The sequence below is a fragment of the Sphaerodactylus townsendi genome, linkage group LG01 (assembly GCF_021028975.2).
Source record: "Sphaerodactylus townsendi isolate TG3544 linkage group LG01, MPM_Stown_v2.3, whole genome shotgun sequence".
Lineage (NCBI taxonomy): Eukaryota > Metazoa > Chordata > Lepidosauria > Squamata > Sphaerodactylidae > Sphaerodactylus > Sphaerodactylus townsendi.
In genome coordinates, this window is record NC_059425.1 from 102,574,485 (window position 1) to 102,590,775 (window position 16,291).

The 16,291-nt window shown below is 65.7% G+C and overlaps 1 protein-coding gene across 1 annotated transcript in view; it reads right to left on the bottom strand.

Annotated features, from left to right (window-relative positions):
- LOC125437613 (metabotropic glutamate receptor 1-like) overlaps positions 1–15,923 on the bottom strand; it is a 124,399-nt gene extending 108,476 nt beyond the window's left edge. Inside the window, exons 1-2 of the mRNA XM_048505372.1 lie at positions 15,814–15,923; positions 14,013–14,909 (exon numbers count right to left, since the gene is read on the bottom strand). Coding sequence (XP_048361329.1) covers positions 14,013–14,775 — 763 coding nt within the window. The 5' untranslated portion in view covers positions 14,776–14,909; positions 15,814–15,923. The remainder of the gene's footprint in view (positions 1–14,012; positions 14,910–15,813) is intronic.
- Positions 15,924–16,291: the final 368 nt, after the last annotated feature.

Below are 16,291 nucleotides of genomic sequence, written 5' to 3' on the forward strand. Positions count from 1 at the left end.
GGGGGGGGGTGGGGGGGGGGGGGGGTGGGGGGGGGGGGGGGTGGGGGGGGGGGGGGGTGGGGGGGGGGGGGGGTGGGGGGGGGGGGGGGTGGGGGGGGGGGGGGGTGGGGGGGGGGGGGGGTGGGGGGGGGGGGGGGTGGGGGGGGGGGGGGGTGGGGGGGGGGGGGGGTGGGGGGGGGGGGGGGTGGGGGGGGGGGGGGGTGGGGGGGGGGGGGGGTGGGGGGGGGGGGGGGTGGGGGGGGGGGGGGGTGGGGGGGGGGGGGGGTGGGGGGGGGGGGGGGTGGGGGGGGGGGGGGGTGGGGGGGGGGGGGGGTGGGGGGGGGGGGGGGTGGGGGGGGGGGGGGGTGGGGGGGGGGGGGGGTGGGGGGGGGGGGGGGTGGGGGGGGGGGGGGGTGGGGGGGGGGGGGGGTGGGGGGGGGGGGGGGTGGGGGGGGGGGGGGGTGGGGGGGGGGGGGGGTGGGGGGGGGGGGGGGTGGGGGGGGGGGGGGGTGGGGGGGGGGGGGGGTGGGGGGGGGGGGGGGTGGGGGGGGGGGGGGGTGGGGGGGGGGGGGGGTGGGGGGGGGGGGGGGTGGGGGGGGGGGGGGGTGGGGGGGGGGGGGGGTGGGGGGGGGGGGGGGTGGGGGGGGGGGGGGGTGGGGGGGGGGGGGGGTGGGGGGGGGGGGGGGTGGGGGGGGGGGGGGGTGGGGGGGGGGGGGGGTGGGGGGGGGGGGGGGTGGGGGGGGGGGGGGGTGGGGGGGGGGGGGGGTGGGGGGGGGGGGGGGTGGGGGGGGGGGGGGGTGGGGGGGGGGGGGGGTGGGGGGGGGGGGGGGTGGGGGGGGGGGGGGGTGGGGGGGGGGGGGGGTGGGGGGGGGGGGGGGTGGGGGGGGGGGGGGGTGGGGGGGGGGGGGGGTGGGGGGGGGGGGGGGTGGGGGGGGGGGGGGGTGGGGGGGGGGGGGGGTGGGGGGGGGGGGGGGTGGGGGGGGGGGGGGGTGGGGGGGGGGGGGGGTGGGGGGGGGGGGGGGTGGGGGGGGGGGGGGGTGGGGGGGGGGGGGGGTGGGGGGGGGGGGGGGTGGGGGGGGGGGGGGGTGGGGGGGGGGGGGGGTGGGGGGGGGGGGGGGTGGGGGGGGGGGGGGGTGGGGGGGGGGGGGGGTGGGGGGGGGGGGGGGTGGGGGGGGGGGGGGGTGGGGGGGGGGGGGGGTGGGGGGGGGGGGGGGTGGGGGGGGGGGGGGGTGGGGGGGGGGGGGGGTGGGGGGGGGGGGGGGTGGGGGGGGGGGGGGGTGGGGGGGGGGGGGGGTGGGGGGGGGGGGGGGTGGGGGGGGGGGGGGGTGGGGGGGGGGGGGGGTGGGGGGGGGGGGGGGTGGGGGGGGGGGGGGGTGGGGGGGGGGGGGGGTGGGGGGGGGGGGGGGTGGGGGGGGGGGGGGGTGGGGGGGGGGGGGGGTGGGGGGGGGGGGGGGTGGGGGGGGGGGGGGGTGGGGGGGGGGGGGGGTGGGGGGGGGGGGGGGTGGGGGGGGGGGGGGGTGGGGGGGGGGGGGGGTGGGGGGGGGGGGGGGTGGGGGGGGGGGGGGGTGGGGGGGGGGGGGGGTGGGGGGGGGGGGGGGTGGGGGGGGGGGGGGGTGGGGGGGGGGGGGGGTGGGGGGGGGGGGGGGTGGGGGGGGGGGGGGGTGGGGGGGGGGGGGGGTGGGGGGGGGGGGGGGTGGGGGGGGGGGGGGGTGGGGGGGGGGGGGGGTGGGGGGGGGGGGGGGTGGGGGGGGGGGGGGGTGGGGGGGGGGGGGGGTGGGGGGGGGGGGGGGTGGGGGGGGGGGGGGGTGGGGGGGGGGGGGGGTGGGGGGGGGGGGGGGTGGGGGGGGGGGGGGGTGGGGGGGGGGGGGGGTGGGGGGGGGGGGGGGTGGGGGGGGGGGGGGGTGGGGGGGGGGGGGGGTGGGGGGGGGGGGGGGTGGGGGGGGGGGGGGGTGGGGGGGGGGGGGGGTGGGGGGGGGGGGGGGTGGGGGGGGGGGGGGGTGGGGGGGGGGGGGGGTGGGGGGGGGGGGGGGTGGGGGGGGGGGGGGGTGGGGGGGGGGGGGGGTGGGGGGGGGGGGGGGTGGGGGGGGGGGGGGGTGGGGGGGGGGGGGGGTGGGGGGGGGGGGGGGTGGGGGGGGGGGGGGGTGGGGGGGGGGGGGGGTGGGGGGGGGGGGGGGTGGGGGGGGGGGGGGGTGGGGGGGGGGGGGGGTGGGGGGGGGGGGGGGTGGGGGGGGGGGGGGGTGGGGGGGGGGGGGGGTGGGGGGGGGGGGGGGTGGGGGGGGGGGGGGGTGGGGGGGGGGGGGGGTGGGGGGGGGGGGGGGTGGGGGGGGGGGGGGGTGGGGGGGGGGGGGGGTGGGGGGGGGGGGGGGTGGGGGGGGGGGGGGGTGGGGGGGGGGGGGGGTGGGGGGGGGGGGGGGTGGGGGGGGGGGGGGGTGGGGGGGGGGGGGGGTGGGGGGGGGGGGGGGTGGGGGGGGGGGGGGGTGGGGGGGGGGGGGGGTGGGGGGGGGGGGGGGTGGGGGGGGGGGGGGGTGGGGGGGGGGGGGGGTGGGGGGGGGGGGGGGTGGGGGGGGGGGGGGGTGGGGGGGGGGGGGGGTGGGGGGGGGGGGGGGTGGGGGGGGGGGGGGGTGGGGGGGGGGGGGGGTGGGGGGGGGGGGGGGTGGGGGGGGGGGGGGGTGGGGGGGGGGGGGGGTGGGGGGGGGGGGGGGTGGGGGGGGGGGGGGGTGGGGGGGGGGGGGGGTGGGGGGGGGGGGGGGTGGGGGGGGGGGGGGGTGGGGGGGGGGGGGGGTGGGGGGGGGGGGGGGTGGGGGGGGGGGGGGGTGGGGGGGGGGGGGGGTGGGGGGGGGGGGGGGTGGGGGGGGGGGGGGGTGGGGGGGGGGGGGGGTGGGGGGGGGGGGGGGTGGGGGGGGGGGGGGGTGGGGGGGGGGGGGGGTGGGGGGGGGGGGGGGTGGGGGGGGGGGGGGGTGGGGGGGGGGGGGGGTGGGGGGGGGGGGGGGTGGGGGGGGGGGGGGGTGGGGGGGGGGGGGGGTGGGGGGGGGGGGGGGTGGGGGGGGGGGGGGGTGGGGGGGGGGGGGGGTGGGGGGGGGGGGGGGTGGGGGGGGGGGGGGGTGGGGGGGGGGGGGGGTGGGGGGGGGGGGGGGTGGGGGGGGGGGGGGGTGGGGGGGGGGGGGGGTGGGGGGGGGGGGGGGTGGGGGGGGGGGGGGGTGGGGGGGGGGGGGGGTGGGGGGGGGGGGGGGTGGGGGGGGGGGGGGGTGGGGGGGGGGGGGGGTGGGGGGGGGGGGGGGTGGGGGGGGGGGGGGGTGGGGGGGGGGGGGGGTGGGGGGGGGGGGGGGTGGGGGGGGGGGGGGGTGGGGGGGGGGGGGGGTGGGGGGGGGGGGGGGTGGGGGGGGGGGGGGGTGGGGGGGGGGGGGGGTGGGGGGGGGGGGGGGTGGGGGGGGGGGGGGGTGGGGGGGGGGGGGGGTGGGGGGGGGGGGGGGTGGGGGGGGGGGGGGGTGGGGGGGGGGGGGGGTGGGGGGGGGGGGGGGTGGGGGGGGGGGGGGGTGGGGGGGGGGGGGGGTGGGGGGGGGGGGGGGTGGGGGGGGGGGGGGGTGGGGGGGGGGGGGGGTGGGGGGGGGGGGGGGTGGGGGGGGGGGGGGGTGGGGGGGGGGGGGGGTGGGGGGGGGGGGGGGTGGGGGGGGGGGGGGGTGGGGGGGGGGGGGGGTGGGGGGGGGGGGGGGTGGGGGGGGGGGGGGGTGGGGGGGGGGGGGGGTGGGGGGGGGGGGGGGTGGGGGGGGGGGGGGGTGGGGGGGGGGGGGGGTGGGGGGGGGGGGGGGTGGGGGGGGGGGGGGGTGGGGGGGGGGGGGGGTGGGGGGGGGGGGGGGTGGGGGGGGGGGGGGGTGGGGGGGGGGGGGGGTGGGGGGGGGGGGGGGTGGGGGGGGGGGGGGGTGGGGGGGGGGGGGGGTGGGGGGGGGGGGGGGTGGGGGGGGGGGGGGGTGGGGGGGGGGGGGGGTGGGGGGGGGGGGGGGTGGGGGGGGGGGGGGGTGGGGGGGGGGGGGGGTGGGGGGGGGGGGGGGTGGGGGGGGGGGGGGGTGGGGGGGGGGGGGGGTGGGGGGGGGGGGGGGTGGGGGGGGGGGGGGGTGGGGGGGGGGGGGGGTGGGGGGGGGGGGGGGTGGGGGGGGGGGGGGGTGGGGGGGGGGGGGGGTGGGGGGGGGGGGGGGTGGGGGGGGGGGGGGGTGGGGGGGGGGGGGGGTGGGGGGGGGGGGGGGTGGGGGGGGGGGGGGGTGGGGGGGGGGGGGGGTGGGGGGGGGGGGGGGTGGGGGGGGGGGGGGGTGGGGGGGGGGGGGGGTGGGGGGGGGGGGGGGTGGGGGGGGGGGGGGGTGGGGGGGGGGGGGGGTGGGGGGGGGGGGGGGTGGGGGGGGGGGGGGGTGGGGGGGGGGGGGGGTGGGGGGGGGGGGGGGTGGGGGGGGGGGGGGGTGGGGGGGGGGGGGGGTGGGGGGGGGGGGGGGTGGGGGGGGGGGGGGGTGGGGGGGGGGGGGGGTGGGGGGGGGGGGGGGTGGGGGGGGGGGGGGGTGGGGGGGGGGGGGGGTGGGGGGGGGGGGGGGTGGGGGGGGGGGGGGGTGGGGGGGGGGGGGGGTGGGGGGGGGGGGGGGTGGGGGGGGGGGGGGGTGGGGGGGGGGGGGGGTGGGGGGGGGGGGGGGTGGGGGGGGGGGGGGGTGGGGGGGGGGGGGGGTGGGGGGGGGGGGGGGTGGGGGGGGGGGGGGGTGGGGGGGGGGGGGGGTGGGGGGGGGGGGGGGTGGGGGGGGGGGGGGGTGGGGGGGGGGGGGGGTGGGGGGGGGGGGGGGTGGGGGGGGGGGGGGGTGGGGGGGGGGGGGGGTGGGGGGGGGGGGGGGTGGGGGGGGGGGGGGGTGGGGGGGGGGGGGGGTGGGGGGGGGGGGGGGTGGGGGGGGGGGGGGGTGGGGGGGGGGGGGGGTGGGGGGGGGGGGGGGTGGGGGGGGGGGGGGGTGGGGGGGGGGGGGGGTGGGGGGGGGGGGGGGTGGGGGGGGGGGGGGGTGGGGGGGGGGGGGGGTGGGGGGGGGGGGGGGTGGGGGGGGGGGGGGGTGGGGGGGGGGGGGGGTGGGGGGGGGGGGGGGTGGGGGGGGGGGGGGGTGGGGGGGGGGGGGGGTGGGGGGGGGGGGGGGTGGGGGGGGGGGGGGGTGGGGGGGGGGGGGGGTGGGGGGGGGGGGGGGTGGGGGGGGGGGGGGGTGGGGGGGGGGGGGGGTGGGGGGGGGGGGGGGTGGGGGGGGGGGGGGGTGGGGGGGGGGGGGGGTGGGGGGGGGGGGGGGTGGGGGGGGGGGGGGGTGGGGGGGGGGGGGGGTGGGGGGGGGGGGGGGTGGGGGGGGGGGGGGGTGGGGGGGGGGGGGGGTGGGGGGGGGGGGGGGTGGGGGGGGGGGGGGGTGGGGGGGGGGGGGGGTGGGGGGGGGGGGGGGTGGGGGGGGGGGGGGGTGGGGGGGGGGGGGGGTGGGGGGGGGGGGGGGTGGGGGGGGGGGGGGGTGGGGGGGGGGGGGGGTGGGGGGGGGGGGGGGTGGGGGGGGGGGGGGGTGGGGGGGGGGGGGGGTGGGGGGGGGGGGGGGTGGGGGGGGGGGGGGGTGGGGGGGGGGGGGGGTGGGGGGGGGGGGGGGTGGGGGGGGGGGGGGGTGGGGGGGGGGGGGGGTGGGGGGGGGGGGGGGTGGGGGGGGGGGGGGGTGGGGGGGGGGGGGGGTGGGGGGGGGGGGGGGTGGGGGGGGGGGGGGGTGGGGGGGGGGGGGGGTGGGGGGGGGGGGGGGTGGGGGGGGGGGGGGGTGGGGGGGGGGGGGGGTGGGGGGGGGGGGGGGTGGGGGGGGGGGGGGGTGGGGGGGGGGGGGGGTGGGGGGGGGGGGGGGTGGGGGGGGGGGGGGGTGGGGGGGGGGGGGGGTGGGGGGGGGGGGGGGTGGGGGGGGGGGGGGGTGGGGGGGGGGGGGGGTGGGGGGGGGGGGGGGTGGGGGGGGGGGGGGGTGGGGGGGGGGGGGGGTGGGGGGGGGGGGGGGTGGGGGGGGGGGGGGGTGGGGGGGGGGGGGGGTGGGGGGGGGGGGGGGTGGGGGGGGGGGGGGGTGGGGGGGGGGGGGGGTGGGGGGGGGGGGGGGTGGGGGGGGGGGGGGGTGGGGGGGGGGGGGGGTGGGGGGGGGGGGGGGTGGGGGGGGGGGGGGGTGGGGGGGGGGGGGGGTGGGGGGGGGGGGGGGTGGGGGGGGGGGGGGGTGGGGGGGGGGGGGGGTGGGGGGGGGGGGGGGTGGGGGGGGGGGGGGGTGGGGGGGGGGGGGGGTGGGGGGGGGGGGGGGTGGGGGGGGGGGGGGGTGGGGGGGGGGGGGGGTGGGGGGGGGGGGGGGTGGGGGGGGGGGGGGGTGGGGGGGGGGGGGGGTGGGGGGGGGGGGGGGTGGGGGGGGGGGGGGGTGGGGGGGGGGGGGGGTGGGGGGGGGGGGGGGTGGGGGGGGGGGGGGGTGGGGGGGGGGGGGGGTGGGGGGGGGGGGGGGTGGGGGGGGGGGGGGGTGGGGGGGGGGGGGGGTGGGGGGGGGGGGGGGTGGGGGGGGGGGGGGGTGGGGGGGGGGGGGGGTGGGGGGGGGGGGGGGTGGGGGGGGGGGGGGGTGGGGGGGGGGGGGGGTGGGGGGGGGGGGGGGTGGGGGGGGGGGGGGGTGGGGGGGGGGGGGGGTGGGGGGGGGGGGGGGTGGGGGGGGGGGGGGGTGGGGGGGGGGGGGGGTGGGGGGGGGGGGGGGTGGGGGGGGGGGGGGGTGGGGGGGGGGGGGGGTGGGGGGGGGGGGGGGTGGGGGGGGGGGGGGGTGGGGGGGGGGGGGGGTGGGGGGGGGGGGGGGTGGGGGGGGGGGGGGGTGGGGGGGGGGGGGGGTGGGGGGGGGGGGGGGTGGGGGGGGGGGGGGGTGGGGGGGGGGGGGGGTGGGGGGGGGGGGGGGTGGGGGGGGGGGGGGGTGGGGGGGGGGGGGGGTGGGGGGGGGGGGGGGTGGGGGGGGGGGGGGGTGGGGGGGGGGGGGGGTGGGGGGGGGGGGGGGTGGGGGGGGGGGGGGGTGGGGGGGGGGGGGGGTGGGGGGGGGGGGGGGTGGGGGGGGGGGGGGGTGGGGGGGGGGGGGGGTGGGGGGGGGGGGGGGTGGGGGGGGGGGGGGGTGGGGGGGGGGGGGGGTGGGGGGGGGGGGGGGTGGGGGGGGGGGGGGGTGGGGGGGGGGGGGGGTGGGGGGGGGGGGGGGTGGGGGGGGGGGGGGGTGGGGGGGGGGGGGGGTGGGGGGGGGGGGGGGTGGGGGGGGGGGGGGGTGGGGGGGGGGGGGGGTGGGGGGGGGGGGGGGTGGGGGGGGGGGGGGGTGGGGGGGGGGGGGGGTGGGGGGGGGGGGGGGTGGGGGGGGGGGGGGGTGGGGGGGGGGGGGGGTGGGGGGGGGGGGGGGTGGGGGGGGGGGGGGGTGGGGGGGGGGGGGGGTGGGGGGGGGGGGGGGTGGGGGGGGGGGGGGGTGGGGGGGGGGGGGGGTGGGGGGGGGGGGGGGTGGGGGGGGGGGGGGGTGGGGGGGGGGGGGGGTGGGGGGGGGGGGGGGTGGGGGGGGGGGGGGGTGGGGGGGGGGGGGGGTGGGGGGGGGGGGGGGTGGGGGGGGGGGGGGGTGGGGGGGGGGGGGGGTGGGGGGGGGGGGGGGTGGGGGGGGGGGGGGGTGGGGGGGGGGGGGGGTGGGGGGGGGGGGGGGCGGGGGGGGGGGGGGGTGGGGGGGGGGTGGCGGGGGGGGGGGGGGGGGTTGGCGGGGGGGGGGGGGGGGGGGGGGGGGAGGGGGTGGGGGGGGGGGGGGGGGGGGGGGGGGGGGGGGGGGGGGGGGGGGGGGGTGGGGGGGGAGGGGTGGGGGGGAGGGGGGGGGGGGGGGGGGGGGGGCGGAGGGGGGGGGGGGGGGGGGGGGGGGGGGTTGGGGGGGGGGGCAGAGGCTGATGGGAATTGTAGTTCCTGAACATCTGGAGAGCCGCAGGTTCCCTACCCCTGAGCTATACAATAGAAGTTAAGTTAATTTAAAATCTATTTGGACGTACAGCGCATAAAAGCTAAAATATTAAGTTAAAATTGTGTCTAATAAATATTTGGGAACGTTCGGTAATGACAGCGCACAGAAATCTGGCAGTTGGTTCAAGAATGGCATTTGAATTACTGTCTAGGAGGAACGGAGTTTTGGCAACATCTACAGTGTTGCCTAATCCAGCCATAAGAGGGTTGAGTAGTTTTTCCCGCTCAGATTCATATAAGGGACAGAGATGGAGAACATGGTGAACAGTTTCCTCGAGGCCAAGATTACAGCTGCAAGTTCTGCCAGTAGATAAAAGATGGCACTTTCTATTATATCGTCTAATAGAGGGAAGAACATTGCATCTGGCCAGGGTGACAGCACATTTCAAGTTAGGATCATGTAAAAGATGTAAATAGTTGGCTGGGATGGAGAAATGAGGCAAAATATTCATGACCTCGAGTAATGCCTTATATGCCATGCATGCACATTGATTTCTGCAACTAGAATAAAAATCATGGACAGTAGAATGGCAGTTATCATATTTCCAGTGATCTACGAGATGCCATTATTTGACTTATTGCAAGAGGAGTAGAAACCATCTTAAATAAGTAGGGATCTAAGGATATGAAAGACCCATCTCATCTCCTTGAGATTCTTGAACACTGTCAGAAATTCTACAGTGAAATTTTCTTCCTTGTGACTTATCACCAACAGCTAGAGATTGGCAATATGCCCTATAGAGTTTGAAGAAAAGGTGGATTGAATAACCATTATAAAAAGTGGTGAATAATGTGGTGTAGTTACCACAGAGAAAGTGCTATGCAATATGTGGCAATTGTTTGAACACTTCTAAAACGTTTTGTCAGAGGTCCCTCTTAGTTGATGTGTATCTTCTTCCCCATAAAATTTGTTGGGTTCCAGACAGTCTTTGTAGGGTGAACAAGATGACTGACTGTGCAGTTATAAGCAGTTACACACTTTTGAGTTTGTTGACTTCAATGGACTTATAAGGATATAATGCAGGAAAACAAATTAGCAAAATTAGTAAGCAAAAGGAAGGCAAATTACCTCTTCATATACAAACTTTTTAAAAAAAGTATAGCCTTGTTTTCCTGGATCCAGCCTAAGAATTGAAAGTATGCACACATCAGAATAATCCCTGAATGCTTTTTTTAAAAAAAATACAGGAACAACTGTACATGAAATGCCTTAGAGCTAAAATGTCTGGTGACAGACATTTGCACAGACAGACACTCTCACTTGGTTACTTGACTGCTGCATCCTTCAGAACTAATGCATTCCCTGATGTGCAGCTGCAGGACAAAGTTGCTTGGTCATGTGGCCACACTCCCACACACACATTTCTGTGATTTTTCTTAACTGCATAATATAATTTGCCTGTTTCTGTGCAGACTTGGCATTTTCAGTGGAATTATTTATTTATTTTAAGGACAGAACTATCACATCCTACGGAAAGAGACTTTCCATTCTATCGGCAATAGATAAAAGGTCAGGAAATGTGGCTATGAAAAATTAACAAGTCAATAAATTGGATCACTTTGTTATGCAAGAAACCACTGTGCACTCAAGAATTAAATTATTGGGAGGGGGGGCACACAGGAAACTGTCCAGGAAGATCTACTCTTCGAACTGCTCCCACACTTTTTTTTAGTATGAGTTTAAGAGCATTGGTTTTTTTCCTCATGGCAATGGATGAATTTTTAAAAAAACTCATGAATTCGAATGCAAATTCTATATCATCACCAAGAAAGTTAGTCAGATCTTCTTTGTAATATCCATATGAGTATTTTATCCCAACCTAAATTCTTATAATCAATATTCTCAAAAGTGCATTCCTTCATGGAGGACAAATATTGCTTCACAATCAGTCCTATGTGGGGAGAAGATTAATGCAAGAAACCACAGGGAAAAGAAACCAGGGCACCAAAGAACATTTGGGGCATCCATGAAGGTGTCCCAGAGCTCAGCAGTGCAGCAATACCTGATTATCAGCTAAATATAGTAGAATAAGAAGGTGAATTCAAAGTGAGAGTCTAGTACCAGGCTGTGAGCCAAGTCAAGGACAGGATCCTCTTTTGTTCACTTAAGAGAACTACAAATAAAATCTGGTGGGGTTTTTTCATCTGGAAGGATCTTAACAATCATTAGGATATAACAGAGAGATCCTCTTGTATCTTCTCTCTGGTAACCAAGCAAGAAAGTCAAAAGCAGTTTAAGTGCTAGTCTCCTCAGTGAGTCAAAATATATTTGGCTTGGAATTTCACTGTCTTTCTGGAAATGACTAATCATAACATGTTTTCACACACAAGACTTCAGTCACCACTGAGCCTCCTCTCATACTATTTATGTGAAGCCTGATCAGTGTGACCATAGAAGAGAGGACCTGGAAAACCTATAAACATCGGTTATGCCTTCACATTACAAGCCAATTTTCAGAGTTATGTGTAATAAAGAACCATTTTCAGAGTTATGTGTAATAAATGCCTTTCTTATGTGTGAGACATTAGTGAAATTCAACACAGATAAACTAATATTGATTCTGGCTATGGAGCTACCTGAAGTCTGGATTGAGCTTTTTTTCTGGGAAGATGCAGCACAAAAGAATTGTACATTCAGCTCTGCCTAAGTAAGTGAATGGATTGTGCCCTATCTGCTATCATTGTCAAATTAGCAGACCTTTCCTGTTCCATGTCCAAACTGTGATAAAGACAAAGAGGAGAGACTATCTCTAATGTGGATCACACAAAATGGAGATTGTATTTAGCCAGTAATACCTATTGGTCTTTTACCAGTTCTTGAATAATATATAACCAATACGAATTGATTTCAATCTCTACAGAGATAAAATGTGATCAAAAAGAAAAAGAAAACAAATTATTTGAATTCTTATACTTTACTAGCAGTAAAGCCCACTTTAAAATGAAATAAAATGGGCACTAGACAGGGAGGAGGGCGTCCTGTTGCTCCCCCTGCCTTGTTTCCCAAGCCCTGCATGGCTTGGGAAACAAGGAAAGGTCCCCAATCCTCCATGCATGGTTCAGAGGACTGAGCCTTCATGGAGGATCAGGCTGTTCCCCACCCCCCCACCCCCAATTCCTTGTTTCCCAAGCCCTGGGCAGCTTGGGAAACAGGGAAGGGATTCCGATCCTCCATGCAGGGCTCAACTAGAGAATTGAGTTCTTTCCCCCCTCCTACATGTTTCCCAAGCTCTGTGCAGCTTGGGAAACAGGGAAGGGAGGTGAGGGGATCTGATCCTCTGTCCTGCACTCAACACTCTTCTCACCCCACCTCTCTTCCCAAGGCTAGCAGATCATAGGAAGGGAGGTGGGGTGGTATGAATGTGAGGAACCCACTTCCAACCAATGGCTGCACAGGACACACTTTGTGTGAGTCCTGCATGCTCATTGGCTGGGGGTTCATTGTCGGACTTTACAGGATGACTTTACAGAAAGGTGAGTAATAATCTTAGGTTTGGCAAGAGGAGGAAATCAGTCTGAATTAAATGGGGCTTATTCTTATGGATGCATATGATTGCAACCTGGGGCATCTCTAGAGTGCTACAAATTCATACCATTGGCTATTCTAATGGATTTCACTAAGATAGCAACCATATGCATCCATAGGAATAAGCCCATTTAATTCAGCAGACTTATTTCTAAGCATCTAACAGTAACTGTGTGCTTTGGGTACACAAATACAAAATTGACAACGCTATGAAATTCGTGAAATATTTATGATGTTACTGAATAATAAGCCAGCATGGTGAAAAGTGGAATTAATGTAAGGTTTCCAAAAGCACCATGTCAGGCATCAACTATTTTTCCCTCTGTAATAAGTAGTTCTTTGCTAGCTTGTTTCAACTAAGGACTGTTTTTCACTTAAAAGACAGATATTTGAAAGATTTTCAAATTATACTATAATACTGTGAAAGTTTAAGAGTCTCTCCCTAAAATCATATGTGTTGGTTTGCTGAACAGAATTGCCTGTGTCACAAGAAGTGACTAAATTCCCAAATTGCTTCTTTACCTTCACTTGTAACAGCATATACCAATGTTCACAAACAGTTTTGTAATTCAGGCTCAACTGATTTTTTTTTAAAGTCCAGCTATCTGAAAAAGAACTGCACTAGTCATCATTCCTTATTCTAAAATTCTTTTTAAAAGCTTACTTTTAATATCCACTTCCAACCAGGTCCACTGACATTAATGCAATGAATTAGAGGCTTTGTTTTGTCATAAAACTTGCCTGTGTGGCTTTTAATTACTATAAAAAGTCTTAATTTAATAGGAAATTCAAAATTATGTCTTACAAATACAGTCCAAAATTTTGCAGTTAAGGTGATCATAATTTTGACCCATGAAATAAGACATTTCCCTTTTATAGAGAAAGTAAGGGTTATACTATGACTTTGATTACCGTGATCCATCTACAAATGAGTGCTTCAAACTCCTGTTATCTTTTGCGTACAATTCCTTCACTATAATTTTATTTGCATTTATTTAAACCTATATGCCTGTCTTTCTCCTGACAGTCCAGGATCTGAAACCATGTAAAAGTGTATTAAACATGTCAGAGAATTAGTGATTTGTGTGACAGATTAGGAGTAGGGAGACCAATTCACACCCCCATGAAGTTGTAAAGCTCAGTGAGTGACCTGATCTAGCCACTGTCTTTCAACCTAGCCTTTTTCACAGGGTTGTTGTGGGGAAAAATGGAGAAGCACTTAGACTCTATGGAGAAGTGGAAGAATATAAATGTAGTAAATAGACAGACATAGTGACTATGTAGTAACATTCACAGCACATCAGCTGATAATGGGTCATAAAATAACAGAACTGTGAACTTCACTACATTGTATGAAATATAAAATATTTTGGCACTCATCTTTGCATCTCTGTAGCCCAGCAAAGTCTGCAAAGAACAGATTCCCCAGGATCAATGTTTGGTATTCTCTATTCTTCTATTTTCCCTTCCATAGTCTTTACTGGCGCAAAAATACAATTGACCTTAGAGACGGGGGGGGGGGGGGGGCCTCCAAAGCAAGACTGCAGAACTTGTCTCATTGAAAATCTATAAACTTCATTACTGAACTGGCTCTTTCTCTTCAAGAATGATTTGTCTATGCCATTATTAACTTCGCCTGTAAATTTCCACATCTGCTACCTATTTAATTAGAAATGAATTACTGGTTGAAATTGGAATTATTCCTTTTTTATGGCAGTGGAAAGCAAAAGGATGAGAATCAAAAAGCAATAGCAGTAGATATGCCAGACTGTGTATATTTGCATAGGTATATGTCTGTGAGTGTCTGTACACATCCATTTCCTTCAAAAGCAAACTTAGATCTTCATTTTAATGTCACAATTGTTAACTGCAAGAACATGGGTTAGTAAAATGTACTTTGGGCAATGGGTTCTTATCATTTCTACCTTACTGTGCTTAAATATATAATGCTTAAGAAGTACATTTTTTATTTTCACTGTATTTTCCATGATGAAAGTTGACTGCTAATAAAATATGATCAGTGGCTTTTTTCCATAATGAAAGAATCAACACAACCAAGAAAGCATTATTTTAAAATAGCTGATGTCTCAGTATAGCCTTTCTAAGTCCTTCGCAACTTAAGATGATGCAGAACAGCTAGAATTCCTACAGCAAAAGACAATATATATCTGTTGGATAAATCTGCCTAATTCAGCACTCCATTCTTTTGGAAAGGTGGAAGCTGTCCATGATCATAACTGAAAGAGAGACTGAAAGCAAAACAGAAGAACAGAAGCTACAGGTATCACATATATTCAATATGCCTGAATGGTATGGACTTGAACTTGCAAGGTGTAGGTTTAAGACTGACCTTATCAGTGCTTTTGGTAAGTCACTATTTCTTAACTGTTTCTCAAAACAGGAAAAATATTATCTATCTCCTATGCTTAAATTAACATCCTGCAAAATATTTTGCATATTAAAGGTCCTACAGAAGCAGTTAATAGTAGTAATTGCACTTTCCATACTCACCTTCTGTGTGTACAGCAGACACGTATGTCCAGTTGTAGCGTTTGACTATGTCAAGCATGGCTCTGGCTTGCAGAATATCAGATGGAACAACCCTTAAGAAGTATTTGTACAAAGTTTTATCACTTAGGTCAATACTTGTTGCAGAATAAGCAATTTGGGGGATGTCAAAGAGCTGGAGAAGATTTTGTACTTGGATGGCCACAGAACTAGAGCCAGGGCCAATAACACCAGCAATGGGTTTTTTGGCCTTGATATGGTGGTGTGATGCAGAATCAGGCACACAACGACCGAGAGCATCTTTCTCATCTCGGATGGAAATCAAGGAATCCCTTATGAATTCAATGCTCTGCTCCAAGGCCACTGAGGAGTGCCAACAGGAGTCTCGGATTTCACTTCCTAAAGTGATGTTGGGCAGTAGGACTGGGTCAGAATTAATTTTATCCAGGGTGTGAAACATGGCCTCTACTCTCTGGATACCATATTGCTCTCGGATCTCACCACATTTCCTTTCTGGGACTTTCTCAGCTGGAGGTTGGTGGTGGACAGAAAAGAGGGCTCCTATAATGACATCACCATCCATTCTAGCTACTGATCTTTGGGAAGAAGCACCTGCAATCAAAACCTTCCTGCCAGCACTCTTAGGAAGGAAGTCCATGTCCAAGAGGACAGCAGGGAAGAAGACAAGCAGTATCCCAATCATTTTGTTGCAAGAAGCCATCCAGATCCAGGTAACCAGTTTCATGGACTCTTCCTGTCTGCGCATTGTTATAGTTATGAAAGAGGCTGCTGTCTCTATCCACCAGTCACTTCTTAAGTGCTCAAAATCCCAATACAATGTAGTCTTAAACCAAACAGCCTGAAGGGGCAATAGAAGTCATCATAGAAATGAACTGTTGCCTGTTGATAGGAAAGAAAGAACAAAATACAAATATCAGCTATGTCTGTAAATGCTCCACTAAGCAATGGTTGTTTTCTTTCTAAGTGTCTGTTGTTTGGGATAACAGAAGAGATTGAATCACTATGCACTAGAAAGCAGGTTACTCTCAAAAGCAAATATCATTCAAAGAAAGTGGAAACAAGACACTATTATCTTGCTGTGAATATGCATAAATATATATGCTGTGGATATTATTGTATTATTATTATTTTGCATAACGTACATGCAGAATATACAGATAGCTATCCACAATATACATTCACAAATAAATCTGTGTGATTAGATAAACTGATTAGTAGCCATCTACTTGCATATGCTATATATATTGAGATGAAGTTTGTATTATCTGTGATATAATGCTTTGAAAATATCTTTATAAGTTTTAGAACATCCACAGGTTCGTTAATAAGATATTCTTTAATCTCAATGATCCTGTAAAGAGCCAGAATGCTATAGAGGTTTCAAATAATAATTTAGAGCTGAAGAATGCGCAATGAAAAGCAGGGGGAAGGGAATCCTCAGAAGAAAAGAAAATGTCATTTAAAGGTCAAAACAGAATTTTTAAACCCCCGACAAGATCCATCTGCCTCCCAGTTAGCTTAATCTTTCGTTTTTGAAAGGAAAGCTGTAGTTCGACAAGAAACACAACTATGCAAGCCGTGGGAAATACATATTAGTTACTAAGGCAACCGCAGGCAAAGTCCTGATGTGCTTTTCTGGCAGTGCTTGCTTTTCATGCAGACTTTGGGCAGAAGAGGTGGCTAGGCGGACGGTTAGAGTTTAAATAGTTTGGTGCGATTAAAAAAAGGGGGATCGGCTGGTTGCTTGAGGCAACTGCCGATTCGTAAGTCAGGGATGCCTCACCTGTCTCGGCCGCCCTGGCTCCCTGTTGCACGGGTTTCTGCGGCTTTTGCTGGAACCGGTGCTGATTTCAGCACGCTGGACAGCGGCCACAGCGGCCACTGGATTCCCCCAGCATTCTCCCGTTGTGTGGAATAAAGATTCCGGTGCGAGGCTAACCTCTTTGGGATTTAAACAAAAAACACAAAAAAACTTCTTGCACTCGCTTTTTTTGGTCTCTTTTCTCACGCGCGCACACTCATCACCCTGCTTCCTCCCAATCCCCTCTCCCCAACAGAAAAATACATACAGAGAATCCCGGTCGTAGCAGCCTCCCCTTCGCATTCTTCCCGAATAGCTCTAAATGCCCACAAAAGCAAGCGATGGTGCTGGATTTCTACCCTACAACCAGATTTCAAGTTAGCGACCCGCCTCCCGATTTCTCTCTATCTTTCTCTGAAGGGCAGGAAGCCGGGAGCCGCGACAGAAGGATAGGCAAGAT